The sequence below is a fragment of the Podarcis gaigeae genome (assembly GCF_964106915.1).
Source record: "Podarcis gaigeae genome assembly, chromosome: 13".
Classification (NCBI taxonomy): domain Eukaryota; kingdom Metazoa; phylum Chordata; class Lepidosauria; order Squamata; family Lacertidae; genus Podarcis; species Podarcis gaigeae.
Genome location: NC_139689.1, coordinates 7,347,243 through 7,366,953, shown reverse-complemented (window position 1 = coordinate 7,366,953; position 19,711 = coordinate 7,347,243). Strand labels below are relative to the sequence as shown.

The 19,711-nt window shown below is 49.2% G+C and overlaps 1 protein-coding gene across 32 annotated transcripts; it reads right to left on the bottom strand.

The window, feature by feature from the left end:
* Positions 1-2,025: 2,025 nt before the first annotated feature.
* RBM23 (RNA binding motif protein 23) lies at positions 2,026-18,162 on the bottom strand (the record flags this gene model as incomplete). Of its 32 annotated transcripts, none has more annotated exons than XM_083706871.1 (16): positions 17,859-18,162; positions 12,935-13,212; positions 12,739-12,819; positions 10,973-11,020; positions 10,775-10,845; positions 10,639-10,689; positions 9,917-10,096; positions 8,992-9,045; positions 7,965-8,082; positions 7,591-7,743; positions 6,796-6,933; positions 6,623-6,688; positions 6,331-6,538; positions 4,303-4,404; positions 3,570-3,654; positions 2,026-2,948 (listed from the first exon to the last, which is right to left on the bottom strand). In XM_083706871.1, the coding sequence occupies exons 2-16, from the start codon at positions 12,968-12,970 to the stop codon at positions 2,945-2,947; spliced, it is 1,395 nt and encodes a 464-aa protein (XP_083562997.1). In that variant the 5' UTR covers positions 12,971-13,212; positions 17,859-18,162. The 32 variants fall into 32 exon arrangements, with proteins under 32 accessions (XP_083562997.1, XP_083562975.1, XP_083562986.1 ...); XM_083706849.1 differs by having other exon boundaries at positions 12,935-13,063; positions 17,859-18,049; XM_083706860.1 differs by having other exon boundaries at positions 12,935-13,063; positions 17,855-18,036.
* Between the last annotated feature and the right edge of the window lie 1,549 nt (positions 18,163-19,711).

Genomic DNA, 19,711 nt, shown 5'->3' with positions numbered 1-19,711 from the left:
ACAAAATGTTTCCCATTGCCATAGCGATGATCATCGATTGAGCAAGCTGGCAGCCAGACTGCCACCCTAGTCTTCTGCAACCGAAATCAAGGACAAGGGGCTTGGGGGGCGGGCAGGCGGTGGAAGATATGGGGTCCCCACAGATGAACCCAGGCTTGTAATTAGGGGAAAGGAACGCCATTTGGGAAACGGGAGAACGAAGTTAAAGTTATTTATGGATCATCACTCTCCGTGTCCCTAGGGGAGGCCATGCAGGTGCATAGCTAGAGGTTGCAGGAGGCTCGGGGGTGGGGGTGGGGAGAATGCTGAATTTGCCGACAGATTTCGCAGTACATTCAGAGCCATCTGCAGTTCAGAGCGAAGCAGCACCTGGGAGCCAGGAGCAGGCAACTGAGAAGTCATGAGGAGGAAGCAGCAGAAGAAGAATGGGTCACATAATTTACTCCTGGGGTGTGTGCACACCCTCCATCTCCAAAGGAAGAAGAAGAAAAAGATCTGCCAAGATATCCATGAGCAAAACCAGCATGGGGGTGGGGGAAAATAATATTCTCACACCCTACAAGTCACACATTTCTGTCACAAGGATGGAGAAGGGAGCTGGAGGGTTGCTCCTCCGCTCCCACACCAGCTGGATCCTGTGGCTTTCAAGCGACAAACAACAGCCACAGCTGAGCAACTTAATGTGGCGCCGTGAACAGACTCTGGCCATCTTCCTGCAAGACCAGGAGCAAAAAAACCCCCCGAAGCGCATCAATGCATGTACATCTGCACTCACCCAAGCAGTGAACGTCTGACCCAATTACCAACATATGCCTTGTATTTCACAACTCTAAACACAGCGAAGAGAACAAGAGGAGAGAATCAGAAAATAAGACAAGGTGGCAGCTCTGGGCAACATGTGCTGTGAACAGCCATTTTCTCTACGCTAACCAGAGGATCACGCATACTCGAGGAACCCCCTGGGAATAAAAGCTGCAGGAAATCCTGTGGGGTGGGGTACCCCATGGCTCTTAGCTGTTTCCCACCAGGAGGCAAGCTTAGGTGGGCCAACGAGGATCAAAAGACCCCTTTGAGTCACAAGGAGGGTGTGTAGGGATGAGTGATGGCGAGTGAGCTGAATTTGGCCCAGGAACACCCAGGCAGCCCAACCGCGGATGTTGACTTGCACCATTCAAGCAAGGCATCCTGCCCAGAGCGTCGGTGGAAAAAAGTCCCCCTCTTACTCAAATCAGTCATTCCTGAACAGGGAGCCATGGGAAGACTGGTGATGTGCCATAAACAAGTTAAAAACCAAAGGCTCCTGGCAAGTCGACAGAAGGAAAGCAGATCAAGATCTAATGGTAGATCTCAAGATCTGCTGTCGGGACCAACAAGGTTTCAGACGCCCAGTTATTTGACAAGAGCAACAAAAATGTGACTTCTTCTGCCTACATCAGGCTGCCGAAACAAGCTGACAAACTCTGGACTTTTTGTGTGCGCAAATTCTGGCGCGGAGAACGAATTTCAAGGCTTCTTACTCTTTAATTCTAACTGTATAGCTTTTGGACCTGGCTCTCATTTTGAGGAAACAAAAGTTGATCCAGCAAGCCTGAAAGTCTGCCCACCCCAGTCCAGGGCTGCCTCCTCTGGCCTTGGGGCCTTCCACGCATCGACTCTGCCGGGGGGGGGGGGGGGGGGCAATTTTGCCAATTGTCTGTGGCATCAGCAGACCCATCAATCACTCCTGATGGAGAAATGCTTGGGTAGCTTTGAGGATGTTTCAGTTCTGACTTAATTAGATGTACATGACTGAAGTGAGCATCTGCCCCCAGACGGTTTGGAAACATTTATCTAGACTAAGAACCACAGCATCCTCCCTGTCTCCAACCAATAGTCTTAACCTGACAGACCCTCCCAATAACACTTTCATCCCCATATTTCAGCCTCAACCTGCAGATGTGCATCACCTCTGCCCCTCAATTCCAGGAGAAGCAACCTCACCTCCTGCTGCCCTTTCACTGCCGCAAAATGAAAAACACACCTAGCTACATTTGGTGACTTTTTATTATTCATTTATAAGCAAAAAAAGAGAAAAAAAGAGAAAAAAAATTAAAAGAGACAGATAAAAAGAAAACCAAAATACACCTTCAAATTTGGGGATGGAGGGGGAAGGGGAAAGATGTGATCCAAGGGACTCGTTTGAGGGAAGGTGTGGCAGAAAATGGGAACATCAAGAAGAGGATACAGACTCAAGAAAAAGGAGGGGTGAGGGAAAGGAAAGGGAGGAACGGGACGACATCCCCACACTATAGGCAACCTCAGAGAGATTGAGAGGGGATTACAAAACACTGCTTGGGAAGGAGGGGGGGGGATATCCCCTCGGGGCCAGGCCTCCCACCCAAATGCTGGTTCTCGACTCTCCCCATTTCCTCCCTCTCTGCTATGTACAAGACACACGCGCACACCCATCTGCAATGAGCTCAATTCATGAAGCCGTCCAGCAAATACCCACAACACACCACTGGAGAGCAGAGGGTGGGAAAGAGGAATGGCAAATGTACACCCTGGCGCTGCAAGCCCCGCAGGGCCTCTGCCAGGAGGCGGCAAAAAACAAGAAGAGATGCTGAGAGCCCACGTCTGTGGGGGAAACGGGTCCCTGGTCCTCCTGAGGGTCCCATGCAGGGGATTTAACGCAGCCCCCCCTGCCCCCCACATCCGATTATGATTCCAGAATCAAGGGGAAGAACACCAACCCCCTCCCACCCCCAGGCTCCTGGTGGGAAGGGAATCGGAGTAAAATCAGTTCGCATTGAGAAGGGGCCCCGAGGAGGAGGGGGTGTTCCTTCAGAGTCCATCCCGCTCTGCCTTGCATTCAATGAGGGCGGTGATGTGGTGATGATGTGGAGATGATCATTCCCCTCCTGGCTCCGTGGGAGAGGGAGGGCAGGGGGGGAACCGGGTTGAGTTACCTGGGGAAAGAGAGAGACAGACAGACATACAAGGATTAGGAAGGTACAGTATAATTCCTCTCCATCCAGAATCCAGCTGCACAGATTTCGTGCAAGCACATGATAACCAACATAAAATACCGAGGGCAGATTAGGCCTTTGTGTGTCGGTTTCTAAAAGTAGAATTTTCTGAGCCACAAGGTTGCAGACAAAAAAAGAAAAGAAAAAAGAAAAGGCTGGAAAACCATTTCTGGCAAACCACCTTTCTCCTTCCACCCCACTTCGCCACATAGGTTTCGTGCCAAAATATTGCAGCTCAGAAAAATCACACAGAAGTTGTTTGATGTGAAAACTGAGTAAATCCTGAGGAGAACTGTCAGAATACTGATGGCCATTCCTGGCATCTGTGAGTAGCAAGTTTAGAAGTGAGGGGGATTCAGGGATAAGGCAGGAAGGGAGCAGCCTGGCAGTGCATTCTGGGAATGCGGGAGAACACTAGGCCAGGACAACTCCATTTCCACACACCAATTTAAGAGAGTATCGGCCCAATCTGGCTGAGGGAAATTAAACAGGCACCACTGTATTTCCCGGCACATAGTACACAACCCTTGCCCCACCTGTCTCTGTGATTCAGTCACTCACATTGTCTGGGGAGTGAAGAGGCCCGAAAGCTGGAAGCACTGGGAAGCCAATGTCTGTGAAGCCAGGTTCAGTGCTGGGCTGAGAGCTAGAAGTGGAGAAGAAGAGAGTAAAACATTAAGAGATTCCCAAACAAGACAGTGGTAAAACAGGTTTGTGCCTTAGGGTGCTACGCAAGCTTCTTAGCAGAGACCTCTGTAAGCAGGCTGGGCAAACGTCTGGTTGGATCATGGCCAGGGTAATCTTCCCCCACTGGGTGCCCCCAAGAGGTTGGGCTACAAATTCCCATCAGCCCCAGACAGCACCGTCAATATTAAGCGGTGATGGGAGATTATGGTTCAACAAGATCTGAAGAGCACCAGGTTTGAAAAGCTTCATCCTCTGGAGAATAGCAGAATGCATGCCTTGAACGCAGAGTGACCCATTTTTCCGTAATCTGCAGCACCTCCAGTTCAGAGAAGCTCATGCAGCAGAGGCAGAAAGGGCCTATCCCCAAGGCCGTGGAGAACTGCTGCCAGTCAGAGCCGACAAATGGGGCCAATGACTGGCTCAGTATAAAGAGGTATCTCCAGACACAATTCCCAGGAGTGTACAACAATGGTCAGGGATCTGTCTCCTTGCTAAAGATGCTTTATTAAAGATTGTGGCTGGACCTCATGTCTCTTCAAGGTTCTCATCAGGGTCACCCCCTCCCAAACAAACCCATCCAATGGATTGCACACATTCCCCACCTTACCTGTCAGGGCAGCTGGGTTCAGTGCTCCCAGGGGTATCGCTCCGTTGAGCTGCAGGGCCGCCTGAGCCGCGGCTGTAGTTGACAAGGGGATCCCGGAACCTGCTGAGAGGGGAGAAGCACCAAAGGGGAGACTCAGCCACAGACACCTTTTCCTCCAACAAGCATTTCCTTAGCAGAAGGCGTTAAGTGATTTAACAACTCTTTGCCCTAGGCTGCTGCCTGAGCCACAAGTATATTGGGACGTGAATGAGGACCCTTTCAAAAGTTTCCCCTGCACTCCCCCAAAACCCAGTCTGAGGTTAGTGATAGGCACTTTTCGGTGCACAGAAGCTCCCCCCATATCTCCACCCCTCAACTGCAGGTGGCCACACAAACTCTCCGAAGCAAGTGAAGGATTCCAAGGGGATCTCTCTTTTAGTATGGCTAAATGCTCAAAAACAGTGAAAGCTGTTGTGATGAATCCAATGAAGTTTTTTTGCTCTCCTTCCCACTAAATGGTCAGCTGTAATCATTTCGAACAATTCTGCAGGAACCGCAACTGTCCTCTTAAGTGTCTACTCTCCCCGTCATATTATTCTGATTTCCTTCCCAGCATATCACGAAGCCCCAGAGAGGACAGCACCCTCTAATAATTTATCCTCACAATCTTACGAGGCAGGCTATGTGGAGAACATAGCAGAGAACATTGACCTCTGTAAGAAGCAAGACTCCTGTCATGTTGAACAGAGGGGCCTGGGGAAGAAGGGAAGCAGACCCTAATCTGCAGCCAAAGGGAGGCACAGTGTTCCTGCTTCTGCCACACTAACTCTTTTCTCCATGAGAACAGAAAATGAAGTACATCGAAGGGTTCTAATTTAGAAGGAGCTGTTACATGCTGACACAGACATAGGAAGGGATACAGATTTATTCCATCCCCTCCAATAGAACCGATGCAAGAAAAGGTGTAATTAGCCAACAGGTGTGGGTGGGGCTGAAGTTCTCTAAACCTGAACTAGGGGGCAACCTACTTCTTCTTCTCCTTGCCCATTACCATAACTGTTAATAATGAAAGTATAGAAGAGAGGCTGGAGTACTGTGATTTCCTCATCCCTCCACCCCACCCCTGGGGTTGCATAACTTCCAGCTTCATAAAGAGTTCTGGAGAACTTGGAAGGTTGCTCAATGTTTTGTGGCATTTCAGTTGGTCATAATACTATAATTATTATTACTATTACTATTAAATTTTCTATACCACCCTTCAGCCAAAGGTCAGAGGGCAGTTCACAATATAAAAACACAAAAATATATAACGTAACACCAAACAAAAAAAATACATTCCCTGCCTGCGCAATTAAATTAGCCAAAGGCCGATAGAAGAGGAACGTTTTCATCTGGCACCTAAAGATATGCAATGAATCTGCCAGGCGAGCCTCCCTGGGGAAAGTGTTCCATAAGTGGGGAACCACTGAGGAAAGGCCTGTTTGTGTGTTGCCACCCTCAGGACCTCTTGTGGAAGAGGCACACAAAGGGCCTCAGATGGTGATCGCAGAGTCCAGGTTCATATATGGAGAGGCAGTCCTTAAGGTATTGCGGTCCTGAGTATTGCCCAACTACTTGATTTTGGTGTGTTCCCAGTTAAAGAGAGTTCAAAGGTTTAAAGAAGACCAAAATGGCCTGGGAAGGGGATATCTGAAGGACCGTCTTCTACTGTACAATCCCTCGAAAACAGAGATCTAGAGATGAGGTCCTATTTGCAAGGTACACCCCTAGAGGCAAGCTAGGCAGATGTCTACTAGAAGCAGGTGCCTTCCTGGTGGTACCCGTTCCCTTCCGTAAAATTTACTTCCCATCAGATCAACACCCTCAATTGTAGTGCCAAGCTTTTAAAGACTGCTGCTCTCCAGACATCCATCTTCTTGTTAATATTGCTTTTATTGCTCCCTGCATGGCATTATCACTTCTTAATAAACAAATCAGTTTGTTTCCATGATTCATGTGAAGAAATCTCTCCCAGTTTCCTCGTTGCTCAATTCCTACCAGGAAACTCACCTTCTGCCAGTTTGGCCATGAGCTGGAGCTGGGAGCCAGTGGTGCTGAGATTAAGGGCCGACCGCTCTGGCTCATCACCATCCGGGAAGGTGATGTCGGTGGTGCCGTCCAGCCGCTCAGTGACCTGCCCCACCCGCATGGGTCGGCCGGCCAGCTCGAAACCATTCAGCTGCTCCAGGGCACGCCGGGCACACTCAGCCTCTGCAAACTGACAGGGGAAGAAAGTGCTTTAAAAGGGAAGTATCTGAGGCTCCCCACCCACCTTCAAAGCCAGGTGAGAAGAGATACATACCGTGATGAAGCCATAGCCCTTGGACTGCCCGGTATCCTGGTCACGCATCAGCACAATGCTGTCAATCTGCACGCAGGATGAAAAAGCCACAAATCAGAGCTCCGTGAGCCCCCACCATGCTCTGCCCACTCGCTCCTCCAGCCCCCCACCTCACCCCAGTTACGGCCTCCTACCTTGCCAAAGGGCTCAAAGATCCCACGCAGCATCTCTTTGGTGATGTTGCAGTGAAGGGAGCCAACGTAGAGCCGCATGGGCCCCCCACTGCCTTTCTGAAGGTTGTTAGCCATGGCTGCCAGCCGGTTCTTCTCTGCCTAAGGCCAGGGAAAACCAGGGAGGATTAGAAACAGCCGCAAGCAATAGGCATTTAAAAAAACAAAAAAACAAAAAAAATACCGTATTTTTGGCACCATAACACTCACTTTTTTCCTCCTAGAAAGTAAGGGGAAATGTCTGTGCGTGTTATGGAGTAAATGCCTACGGATGGCATGCCTACGGATTTTCCTCCTCTAAAAACTACGTGCATGTTATGGTTGGGTGCGTGTTACGGTAAATCCAATGTTTTTTCCAAACATTTGTTCCCGCAAGATGGCTCGCAATATTAAAAACAGTAACAGTGATAAAAGGTTGAGAGCTGGGTATGAGTCTTACACAAGTGTAAGCAGCTCCTCATCCCCTGGTCTTTGGGCAGGAGAAGAGGGCTGCACAAACATGCCCAAAGGAGTATCTTACTAACTCTGGGCTTGGGCTTTAAGAACTTCCAGTCCTTTCCTTAAAAACCCAACCCTGCCAGTTCTCCCAACGCTCCTTTGCTTCACCTCTCTGCATCATCTCTAGCTCCATTTTTAGCCATTAACCTGTTCACCGGGTCACATACACCCACCCCAATCCACACCCTTCCTTCTCTTTCTCAGGCCACACATACAAAGTTTCCTTACCCGCCCCCCTCCCACCTCAAATGCGTCTCACACCTGGGAGGCCTGGACAATGATGGGCACCCCGAGGAGGCGCTGCCCTGTCAGCCCAATGGCCAACGGTACCGACTGGATCTCACAGAACTCCACATAGGCGATGCCCTTGGAGCGGCGGGAGTTTCGGTCGGAGATGATCCGCACATCGCGCACCTGCTCGGAGGTAGAAGGGGAGGCAAGTGAGAGACTGAACGGCTGCAGGAAGCCCATAGAAGTGCATCTGGGGACGACTAAAAAGGCGTTTCTGGTTGAGATCACTGGGTACCATACAGAACACAGAGGGAACTGTGGGTTTCAAGACTGCACTTGAAGGGTGGGGGGAGAAATAAGCAGATGTCAAAGGCCAATGGGGGGAGGGAGGAGAGATGGCCAACCTTGCCGACAGCAGAGAAAAAGTCCTCAAGGTCACGTGGGCGAATGCGGGCAGCCAGCTGCATGCAGAAGACAGTGCGGGCATCACGCTCCTCTGGGCTCAAGCTGCCCAAGGGCTCCCTGTGGGAGAAAAGCAGAAGTTGCCAAGGAGGTTCAAACCTGGAAGGAGGAACTCAATAAGCCTTCTTGGTTCTGGGGGACAAGGGGTGGGCAGATGTGGGGGACTCCCTGGTCCTGAATGGGGTAACTGTGCCCCTGAAGGACCAGGTACACAGCCTGGGGGTCATTTTGGACTCACAGTTGTCCACGGAGGTGCAGGTTAATTCTGCATGCAAGGGAGCTGTCTACCAGCTCCATCTGGTACACTGGCTGAGACCCTACCTGCCTGTGCCCTGTTTTGCCAGAGTGGTGCATGCTCTGGTTATCTCCCACTTTGACTACTGCAACACGCTCTACATGGGGCTACCTTTAAAGGTGACTCGGAAACTACAACTAATCCAGAATGTAGCAGCTAGACTGGTCACTGCAAGCAGCCTCCGGGACCATATAACACCAGCCCTAGAGGATCTACATTGGCTCCCAGTACATTTTCAAGCCCAATTCAAAGTGTTGGTGCTGACCTTCAAAGCCCTAAATGGTCTCAGCCCTGTATACCTAAAGGAATGTCTCTATCCAATTGTTCAGCCTGAACACTGAGATCCAGCACTCAGGGCCCTCTGGCGGAAGTGAGGTTACAGGGAACAAGGCAGAGCGCCCTCTTGGTAGTGGTGCCCACCCTGTGGAATATCCTCCCATCAGATGTCAAACAGACAAACAACTTTTTTACTTTTAGAATACATCTGTATAGGGAAGTTTTTAACATTCAATGTTTTGTTGTGTTTTTATATTTTGCTGTAAGGTGCCCAGAGTGGCTGGGGCAACCCAGTCAGATTGGCGGCATATAAAAAATAAAATTATTATCATTATTATTATTATTATTATTCTGGCCCAAGAAGCACCACCCAGCCCTCCTCAGTCGCAAACACTCACCGGAGGGGGCTTTTCTCTCTGTACAAGGGACTCTTGCTGTGCCCAAACCGACGCCTGCAAGGAAAGGGAACGGGACAGAATGCAAGATGGCCTAGTTCAACCACGAGAGCATAAACAGAGCAACCACTGTCGAAATACACAAACTACCAAGTCCTTTCTCATTTGCTTGAGATCAAAGCCAAGAGAAAACATCCCAAGGCAAGTGACAGCCTGGCTATCAAAGGAGAGGCTCAGTACCACTGCTACTATCTGCTGCCATATACTACCCACTTCCCAATACTGTTGCTTCCTTCTTAGCTCTTTCACCTGAAACACCTTCCAGGGCAGGGTTCAGATAGGAAGCAGGAATCCTATACTGTTTATATATAGATTGTCTAGCCAGTGTGGGGAACCTTTGGCCGTCCAGATGCTGCTGAACTACAACCCTCCTCAGCACCAGCAATAACAACAAAGCGTCAAGGATCATCCGGGTTGTGGTTAAGCAAACACCTGGAAGGCCAAAGGTGGTTATGTACATTGATTATTGTACGTATCATTTGTATTGTACAATACATTTGCATTGTTTGTGTATTGTCAGCTACGTTAGGCATCCAGTCTGAAATTCATTTTTTAAAAGAGAGATTTGTGCATTAAATAAAATGGGGGGGGGGGGGATTGTTTCTGGGATATGCAATGGGTGGAGAAAGCTTCAAGCCATGTCATGGAGACGCTGCTGTGGCAGAGCAGGCCGAGGATTTGGGAGAGATGGAGAGGAGACTGAGGGAGATGCTCAGAGGGACATGCTCCATTGCTATAAGACGGGCATTAACTCAGCCTCTCGAGCCATCCCTGTTGCTGACCCAGCTAAGACGAATTATTTCCTCTCTCTGCATTAAACATTTGATCACCCGGGCTTTTGTGACAGGACTGTGGCAGTGTCCCTTACCCAGGGGGTGGGGGGCTCCGGTAGCGCACTCTCTCGTCCCGCCGGCGCTCTCTGCTGCGAGACCGGCTGCCCCGCCTGCGGTCCCGGCTGCGGCTCCGGTGGCGGCTTCTGCTCCGGTGGCGGCTACGGCGATCTCTGCTGCGGCTGCGCCTGCGGTGGCGGTCTCGGTCCCGACTGCGGCTAGAAGAGGTTTGAAGAACAAGAAAGGAGTATGAAGAATGGCAGCCTCCCTCAAACTGCCCTTGTTGCGCCTCCTACTGCAGGACCGTGGGACAGGGAACTAAGTGTGCTGGGTGATACCAGGCCCTCCTTTCACCCCACGGTGCACAACACATTTAAAGTACGTTCAGAATCCTGGAGTCGTGCCCCCCCCCCAAGTGCTACAACTGCCAGGACCCTTCCCCTGGGAAGTCTGTGGGGGAAGTTTGCCGAATGCACTTTAAATGTGTGAGTGGATCTGCCCAAAGATACTGGCTGAAATGCATGCATGCAGCTAAAATCCAACCATCCTGACCAAACTCCTCCAATCTCTCTGGAGCATGCAAGGGGAAGTGCTCCCCCTCTTGCTCTCCCTGGAAAAGGAAGGACGGAAGGCAATAAGCTCCTGACAGCTACATGTTTGCCAACCAGGGCAAGTGGGGGTCCTAGCCTAGCAACCCACACAGCTCCTTGCTCACTGCTCAATCCTCTCTCTGTGCTCGTTGGAGCCCATCCCTACCTACCTATGTCTGTGGTCACGGCTCCTGCTACGACTCTTGCTCCTCTTCTTTTTGCTGCAATCGGGAAGGAAGGAAGGTGAGAGATGCGCAGGAAAGAGGGAGGGGAGAAGGAAACGCCAGAGGAAGCAGACCAACTCACCTGCTGCTTTCCCCGCTGCTGCTGGGGGCGCTTTCTTTCTTTGTGTCCTTTGCTTGCTCCTCCTGAGGCGGCTGGAAAAAGGGTCGGAAGACAGAAGAGAGGGGGGTAATATGCAGCCCCTGCTCCTCCCTCGTATGCCTTGTGGCCCAGCCCCACTCTGCCCTCCCCCAGCTGCTCCCGACCGCTTTCATACATTACCTGTGCTGTGGGGGGATCAGCTGGTGGCTTTGAGGGTCCTGGCTGGGCCTGGAGCAAACACAGGAGGGATGGGCCCAGCAGGGAAGGGTCACTGAGACACACAGGGAGAGGGGGGCATACGCACACACTCCACCATTCCTCACCCCACTCAAACCAAGAAAACAACAACAACCCAAAACACGTTTCTTCCCATATATCTAGCACAGAGAAGCACATCTGAGGGACTTGGGAGAATCACTGGCAGTACGTCCAAGCTCATTAATTATACGAGGCATGGGAGGGGGGACCCAGAACCCCAACACTTACAATTAAAGCAGCCGCAGCCTCCTGTTCCTTGGAGGTTGCAGCTGCTTTAAGATACTACGCTTTTAATGTTTTGTCTTTCGTAAAAATTAGGAGCACAGCTGCAAGAACAACTGAGTACTTAAGCTGCCTCAGCAGGCTGGGACATAAGAGCAAAACACACACATGCACCCCAATATAGGCCTGTCCCCCACCAAATGCTGGGAGGGGGGCCTCCAGGGCTCTTTGGCAGGGAGAGAAGTCACTTTTGAAGTTTGAAAACCAAAGAGTTTTCATTAGAAAAGTTAGAGTTATTAGCTTTTCATATCTGGCATGTACCAAAACTCCCCCGGCCCATCATTCTACTACCAGGAATTGTTTCCTTTAAAAAAACACAATATACTGTTCAACGCAGAATTGTCGCAAGTAGTTGATCTTCAGCAACTCAACTTTCAAGGGGTTTTCCCTCTGCTTAAAGAAGGGTCAAATCTGCTTGCCTTACACCCACTTTGAAACTGGTGCAGGATTTGCTTCCCTGAGAACCCCAACTTCTACTGTAAAGAAAAACAACGACGTTTCACCCAGTGTTTAGCCTACCCAAAATACCAGTGACACTTAACTGAGTTCTCTCCTATTGCCAAAACCCACTCCAGGAACATTTACCTGGCAAGCATTCAGTTTCCAGGGGGGGACCGGGACCGGGGACCTGCAGTCGGAATCATCAACAACAAAATTCCTTGATTTAATTAACACAGAATTTGTTGTTTTCGAGCTAATAACTGCATGAGCCAAGGCTCTGCATGGGATGCTGTTGTTCTGGTCACAACAGCAGGTGGGGCAAAGTGCCACATGCAACCAATGCTTAGGAAGAGATAAACGCCACCACGGCCAAAACCGTGGCCAGATTCGCACCCACTGATTTCTAATGGGAGCTGCTTCTAAAGAAGTGCATTCCAGAACTACCTTAAACAAATAAAGGCCAGGGGGGAAACGGCATGTCACACAAATGCACATAGCTTTCTTTGGAATGTGTTATTCTGCTGCAAAGTTTGGGTGCTCTTTGGCAGGGATGGAGAGGACAAGTGGTCTAAGGCTTATCAAAGAGAAGGAACGTTTTTATTTTATTTTCTAGACCCTAGGCAGTATGGTGGCTGAATTGTGGCAAGCAACTGGCAATTCCTGATCCAATAAGCTTGTCTCTGAAGTAACATGATTTCACATCTTTAGTGGCCTGCATTTTTATGCAAGCCAATAACCAGTTTCTTTGGTGGCCTTACATTAACAATGGAAACAATAAAATGCAGCTATGTCAGCTAGAATCATTACTTTTTTTATTAAAAAAAAAAGTTGAGGCCCTCAGGGAAGGGAGCTACACAAGGGACTGCATTAGGCACCACACTGCAATCTTGGTAGCATGGCTAAGAACCCCTTTTTTCACAGGCTGGGGGTGCTGCTGCTGCTGCTTTCAAGAACTCACTCCTTACCTCCTCTTTCTTGTACGGGGCCTCCAACATGGCCTCTATCACGATATCAAAGTCATCCGAGGCCATGCCGTCCTCTTGGCTCTGCAAGTCGGGAGAGAGAGAGAGGGGAAGGGTTAAACGCAGTGTTCCCTGCAATGGAACCCCACAACACTACCTTCCCGAAGAACAAGAGAAGGGGGTGAGGGTGGGTACTCACTGGGTCCTGGGATGGATTGGGGAACGCCGGATCCATGGCTGGCCCAAACGGGTGGGCTCCCCACCACCCCGAGACACAGGAGCTGCTAGTGGAGAAGGGCTTCTAGCAGGCAAAGAATTCGATCACAGCCTGGAGAAGATGGAGGCATGAGTGAAATTGAGAAGTGGGCTACGCAGGGGTGGGCAGGGAGGACCGTGCATGTTGCTCGGATACGCTAGAGTTCTAGAATCTACGGATCTGTAAAACCAACTGGAGCCCACCATGTGACCTCTGGGATTCTGGAATGCCAAGACAAACGTGAAAGAGCATCTCAGGTTGCCTGCCCACATCCCATGCAAACGATCCCTCTCCTCTCGCAACCTGCCCCTGCCTCCTCTTCTAATCTAGAATGATCTCAATCCACCCAGTAAATTCCTTCACATGGGAACCTGCACTCCACACTCCTTCCACAGACCTCACACTGCAAAACATCCCCCAGGAGAGTAAAAAATAAAAACACCCCACTTTTCCGTCTGGGTAAAGGGGTGCCTGTCAGATACACCTGCAAAATACTGGCTGCAACATTTTTGCTTTAGAATGAGGTGGGCAGGAGTGGATGTGGGGAAATAAGTATTATGTGACATATTTTAATAAAATCAAAGTTTGGGCCCAGAAACCGATAACTTTTTTAGAGGGGGAGCAGAGACAGGACAGAGGGGGACTGTGTATTGGCAACCTTTGTAAATGAGGATCTGTATTTTCACTCTAGAAAACCAGAGATCTGTACTAACACCTCATAATCCCAAATATCTACTCTGAACTGCCTTGCACTTATTTCTACAGGACTTTGCATAGGGTGGAACAGTTAAGTCTTTAGCAAACAGGAGAGCTGTTGTTTTCTCTATGGCCATGAAGTCTTCACAGGCAACATCAGATTTTACATGAAAATGGTCTTGTCATACCATTGTAGCAGTACTCAATTTTAGGCACACACCACACTGCCAAAACACATTGTTCTTCAAACCTTTTAAACTCCCATGTTCTTCTAAGTTTACTCTAGCTACCTGAGCTAGGAAGTTACTATGCAGAAACCTTGCACACTTTTGTACGTGTACTGTGAGTGTAAGGATCTGAGCACTGGGGCCCTAATCCAACACTGGCAGTAGAAGAACCAGAAGTGGGCATCTCTTATCCCCTCCTACAGCCAGTCAGTCATTCAGAGAAGAAGGAAGAGCTGCTTGATCAGAAACTCTAGCCTGTTCCTTTCCTCTTTGCTGCTTTCACTGTTAGCAAAGTAGATTGGGTTGTTGCAAACTTCTGTTGACAGGAGGAAAGCATATCTGGCTCTGTCTGTTGCAGGATCCACTGCCCTAAGAGTGCCCCACAGTAGATTCACACAACCGACAGTAACCCTAAGGCTAAGAAAAACCTGCAACTTTGGGATGCATGGAATTCATGTAGTTTGTGTATTGTCAAATACCTCATGAATAGTGAGTCATAGTCTGTAAATATGCAAGAATTTATGAGGGGCTTCCTCTGAAATTCCTAAGTATACATGTAGGAAAGAACCTTCATGTAGCTTTCCAACAGTGAAAAGACAACATTGTTTTAAATTTTAAGTTGATTCAAAGTTTCTAGTCCTTGTTGTTTCGTTCAAACAATCAGTTTTGTCACCGCTGTAGAATTCTCCCCACCTTTGGCCTGGAGTTTTTTGGACTTTAACTCTTCCATAGAAAAAGAGAACTTTGCTCTAGAATAGTAGCTGATCATTTACTGGGATACAGAAGCAAAAATTTCCCACCTTCCAGTGATTTACTCAGGCAGAAAGATCAAGTGACAGTATCCACTAGATAATACAGTACAATTATTTTTTTTTCATTTCTCTCAATAAATGCCTAAGCTTTATTACAACAGTGACAGCTTTTAAAGGCCACACAGTCTACTGAAGACTCAGAAGCTAAAAATGGACTTCAGAAGTATTCCCAATGGCCATGCATGGCCTAGAAAACTCTCCATAACTCCTACAGGCTACCAAACACAGCCTTTATTCTGCATTGGGTGGTGGTGTTCTTTCTTGGGGTTTTTTAGCTTACATATTCTGGTGAAGCCTAAAAAGTGCCCCCAACGGACCATGCATATTCATATGCAAATATCTGCCTAAGCTTGGGGTTTCCTTGGAATTTGAAATGTGTCCAACCTTAGTTAAGATCTCTCATGGTGTATAGCAGCATGACAACATGCATGGGCTTCTTATGTTAACAGACAAAAGATGCAGAGGAGCTGCTGCTCTTCCAGTCACTTGCAGATGTTTTCTGGAGTATCCAGAGTTGCCCAGCTCTAGTCTTCATGGTACAGTAGAAGCTATTATGTTTCCATCATGAGGAATTTAACCACACCAAAGAAAGCTAGCAGAGAGAGGCTAGAACATAGGATCTAAACCACCCTGATAAACAACTCTCTTGGATCTCAGGCTTTTCAAATCTTTGTATCCCCTAAAGCAGAAGCAGCCAACGTGGTGCGCTCCAGAAGCTGTTGGCCCGCAATTCCCACCACCCCACACCCCTAATGTGAGCTGGCAGTCCAACATCCGATGGAAGGCGCCAATAGTGACTACCCTTACCCTTGCCCTAAAGCAGCCCTTCTCAACCTTGGGTCCCCAGATGTTTTTGGCCTACAACTCCCATCATCCCTGACCACTGGTCCTGTGAGCTAGGGATCATGGGAGTTGTAGGCCAAAAACACCTGGGGACCCAAGGTTGAGAAAGGCTGCTCTAAAGCATCAAAATGATAAAACATCTATGAAGATCACCAAGCCTCAAATTTAAGGATTCACTATGCAGAACCTGCTTGCTCCCTACTCTCCCCAATTCCAGCTTTTAATTACTGCTCAGGTTTTATTACAGTGTGCAACTTTTCCATCATGAAATCTATGACCAGTTTGATATACATACCTGTAGCTCCAGACACCCACTAGTCTAAGGCAATTGTGGGGAGCCTTTGGGCCTCCAGAGCTGGTTGGACTCCAACTCCCATCAACCACTGCCAACAAGGCCAGTAAGTGAGAGGTGATGCGAGTTGTAGTCCAGCAATATCTGGACAGCCACAAGCTCCCACCCTTGTTCTATTCCGTTTATGTCAGATATAGGTGAGGTGCCCTATGGCCACAAGACAAGTCCTCTTTAATACCAAAACAAACAAAACATGCAACTCCAACTCCATCATTTGTTTACTAGCCTTTGGTCAAGGAGCTCACACATGTATTCCAGAAGACCAACTCACAGCCTGCTCCAGCTGAACTATTCCCTCTCCACCACAGGGCTACCTACCACCAACTGCTCTGTGGGAAGGATTCGTGGCAGGCAAAAACCACCCCAGGGTCTACTCTGGCTACACTTCCTTCACTCTCCCATAGGGCAATACTACCAACAATGGCTGGATGGGAAGAATTGTGACACTGATGTTTATTACTACTACTATTATTATTATATGTGGTTGAATGCTTCTTGCAAGTTGCCTTTAAAGAATCATTATCCTGAAAGGAGGATTTAAGGAAATGAGCAGAAGCCACCATATTCTCAGGGGTAGTCTCCAAATGTTCTTATACTACAATTCTCATCTCCCCTGACTATTAGGTGTGTTGTATTCCAACAACATGAGGAAAGCACCACATTGCTTACCCCTAGCATTAAATAAACCCTTATTTTGACTTTTCCTAATATAACTCAGTAGCTTTCCAGACTTCAGTCTAGCGGAATCTAGAGACAGACAAGAATGGTTCAAAATGTTCTGAAGTTTTCCCCTAAATAATATCCCTAGAGAACTCCGCTCCAACACTCCACTCCTGCTGGCTCTTCTTCAACTCCCTGCCTACCCCAAATAATCTACTGAACTTAGAAATAGTAGATCCCCACAGATCACTTAATACCTGTTCTGCCTTCAACTTGACTGTCAAAGTTACCCATATTTCAGAGTTGATGAGGTTGGCAACGAGGGGACTGCAAACCACAAGAAGAAAAACAGCATTTCTTGTGCTTCAGGGACTGCAATACCATGCATGCTAACCTGAACACAACAGCGTTTACCTTTTAGGAAAGATACACAGGTCTATACTAGATCTGCAGTCTAACAGGGAACCCAACAGGCTGCAATCATGTACTTGCAACATCAGAACCTCACAGCATCCGTATCTATGTATATGCACTACCCACTTTTCCACCAAAGTCTTCAAAGGGCCTCTTCACGTTTACCGAAGTACAATGGATACACCACAACAGACACCTCCCCCACTCCAAAGTGTGGCCTTAAGCTTTCTTATCCCGAGGGGGGTTGGCCCTCCTCGAGTCCTAACTCTCTTTAAAAATGGAGTAAGCTATACCACCACTCCAAAAACAAACACCGCCTGCAAGTAGGAAATGAGCCACATACATCTTGAACATTTTATGTTGCAAACCGCCCTGCGATTCTTGGATGAAAGGCGGCATATAAATTTAATAAGGATGAGCATACATACATATATAAAACACACCTACCGCCATGTTTAGCACCCCTCCCCCCCGCTCTCTTTTAGGCTCAGAGGCACCATCTTGTTACCTGCCTGGAAACCCCCTCCCCCCACATCGGAAGGAGACCCTGCACCGCCTACCTGGCCTTTCGTCCACCACCTGCCCCCGCAATGCGGGAGGCGGGTGGGAAGGAAAGCGGGAGAGCAACCCAAGGCCAGGCCACGCCCCCTCCCCAAAGCCCCGCCCTTTGCCTCTCGCGGCGTCTGCGGCCCTTCGGCCCGCGCTCCCGTCTCTTTTTCAGAACGGCGGGGAGCCCTAGAAACCCCTCCCGCTGACGTCACCGCCGCGACCGTGACGTCACCGCCGCCACTTCTGCCCGTTCGGCGCCTCCGGGCTCTTCCCCCCTCCCTCCCCTCAGGCCTTTCTCGAAGTCACTCACCCACCTCCCCCTCCCCTTTGGCCGTTAGACCCCACAGGTCTCTTTCCGGCCCGGGTCAGCTCCAAAGACTTTCGCTCTCTCCTCAGACGCGGCCGCAACAAGCAGCAGCGGCGATGCTAAGATGGCGGCGAACACTTCTCCCTCCAGAAGCTCCCCCCTCCCTTCTCCTTCGCCTCGCGGAGGGCCCAAAGCGCATGCGCTTGGACTCTAGCGCTCTTGATTGGCTAAGAGTGGAGGAGGAGGAGGAAAAAGAGCAAGAAGGGTCGGGGGAATGGGAGGGGGGGTGTCATTACAATCAAGACTGCGATTGGTCGGGCTACTGCACGGAGGCGGGTTTCCAAGCCGTGATCTCGATGCTCACTCGATAATGGCTCAGGAACGTTTGAGGTAAGGTTTTCCTTTCGCCCCCGCCCCCGAGTGGAACCAATGGTTGCGAGGCGGAGGTGGGCCGAAGGCGGAATATACTTAAAGGCGATTGGCCAAAACGACGGAGGAACTGTGAGGACGAAGTCTGATTGGGTAAAAGTGCGGGGGAAAATAAAGTGTATTGTTCCCCATAAAAATCATCATTGGCTGTCATTCCTCGAAGGAGAGGGGGCTCCTCAAGCTATTTAATTTTATGAAAAGCTTAGGAAACGGCACCCAATCGCTCGAGCTGATTGGACGGAGGCCTTCGTGGTGGAAGCGAATCCCTGATTGGTTGCTTCGTGGCGGCGGCGGCAAGGCCTCTTTCCTGGTAGAAGCCAAAAGCCGCTGAGCTCCTGTGAAAAATGATGGAACGGAGGGGGGGGTGCTGTGCCGCGCAGTTGCCATGGCAACAGAACCACAGGCCTGCTACGACTCCCGCGGTCCTACAGGCTGCGGCGGAAGCCAATCATCGCCCAGCCCGATCCAAGATGGCTTCCCTCCCCTGGGGCACCCCTCGCTCCACCTTTAAACCATATAAAGTGGGGAGACACATATAAAATGGGACACCCGAGAGCCGTATTTTGTCACCCCCTTATCTTCCCCGTGAATCCTGCATCAAGCACAAAAGAGCCATTTCCTTTTAAATACCTTTGGGGGCAAAGGGCACAACACCAAATCCGATAAAACGATAATGGCGGCAGTACTTCATATAAGCTGCTCCTGCGGTCAGAGCACATATTGGATTTAAACTGGTTGGCAACTAGTTTGGGCGCTTGCGGGTCCACAACCCTGCCCAGCAAGGAAGAGCTGAAGCGTTTTTGAATGAGAAACCTACGCAGGTGCCTTGCCCTACATACAGGGCCTACTCGACCTGTTTGGGCACTTTGGAACTCCCTGCCTCTTGACATCAAGCAGGTGCCTCTGCTGTACACTTTTTCGGCACCTGCTGATGCTTAGGAAGTTGAAGAAAATTTAACCCGTTTTAGTATTTTAACATCTTTATGTTTTAAAGTAGGGTTGTGATTTTTTTCCTCAATTTGTCTTACTCTTTTGTAAACCGTTTCAAGGTTTTTTCACAACCAAGCAAAGTATAAATTTAGGAAATAAAATAAGCCAGCATTGCGTACAAAATATTTTCATAACAACTGTTGGGTGTTCTGCTTGGTAAGACTGAAGCGGCTCAGGGATGCTTGGGGCCTCCAGCTGACGTGCATCCTGTTGGCCCTGGTTCATTATAGACTGCCTCTGAATATGGAAGTTCAACTTAGCTGTGACAGTTAACAGCCATCAACAGGGCTATCTTCAACTGGTTTTAATTGTTGTTTAAAGCCATCTAAGTTAAGACGTCACGACAGAAGATGGCAGCTAATTCCATAACGGTTGTATTGCTTTCAAAATCAAATATCGAAAGTGAGTTCCTTGCTTCATCACAGACAGCAGCTCCAAATA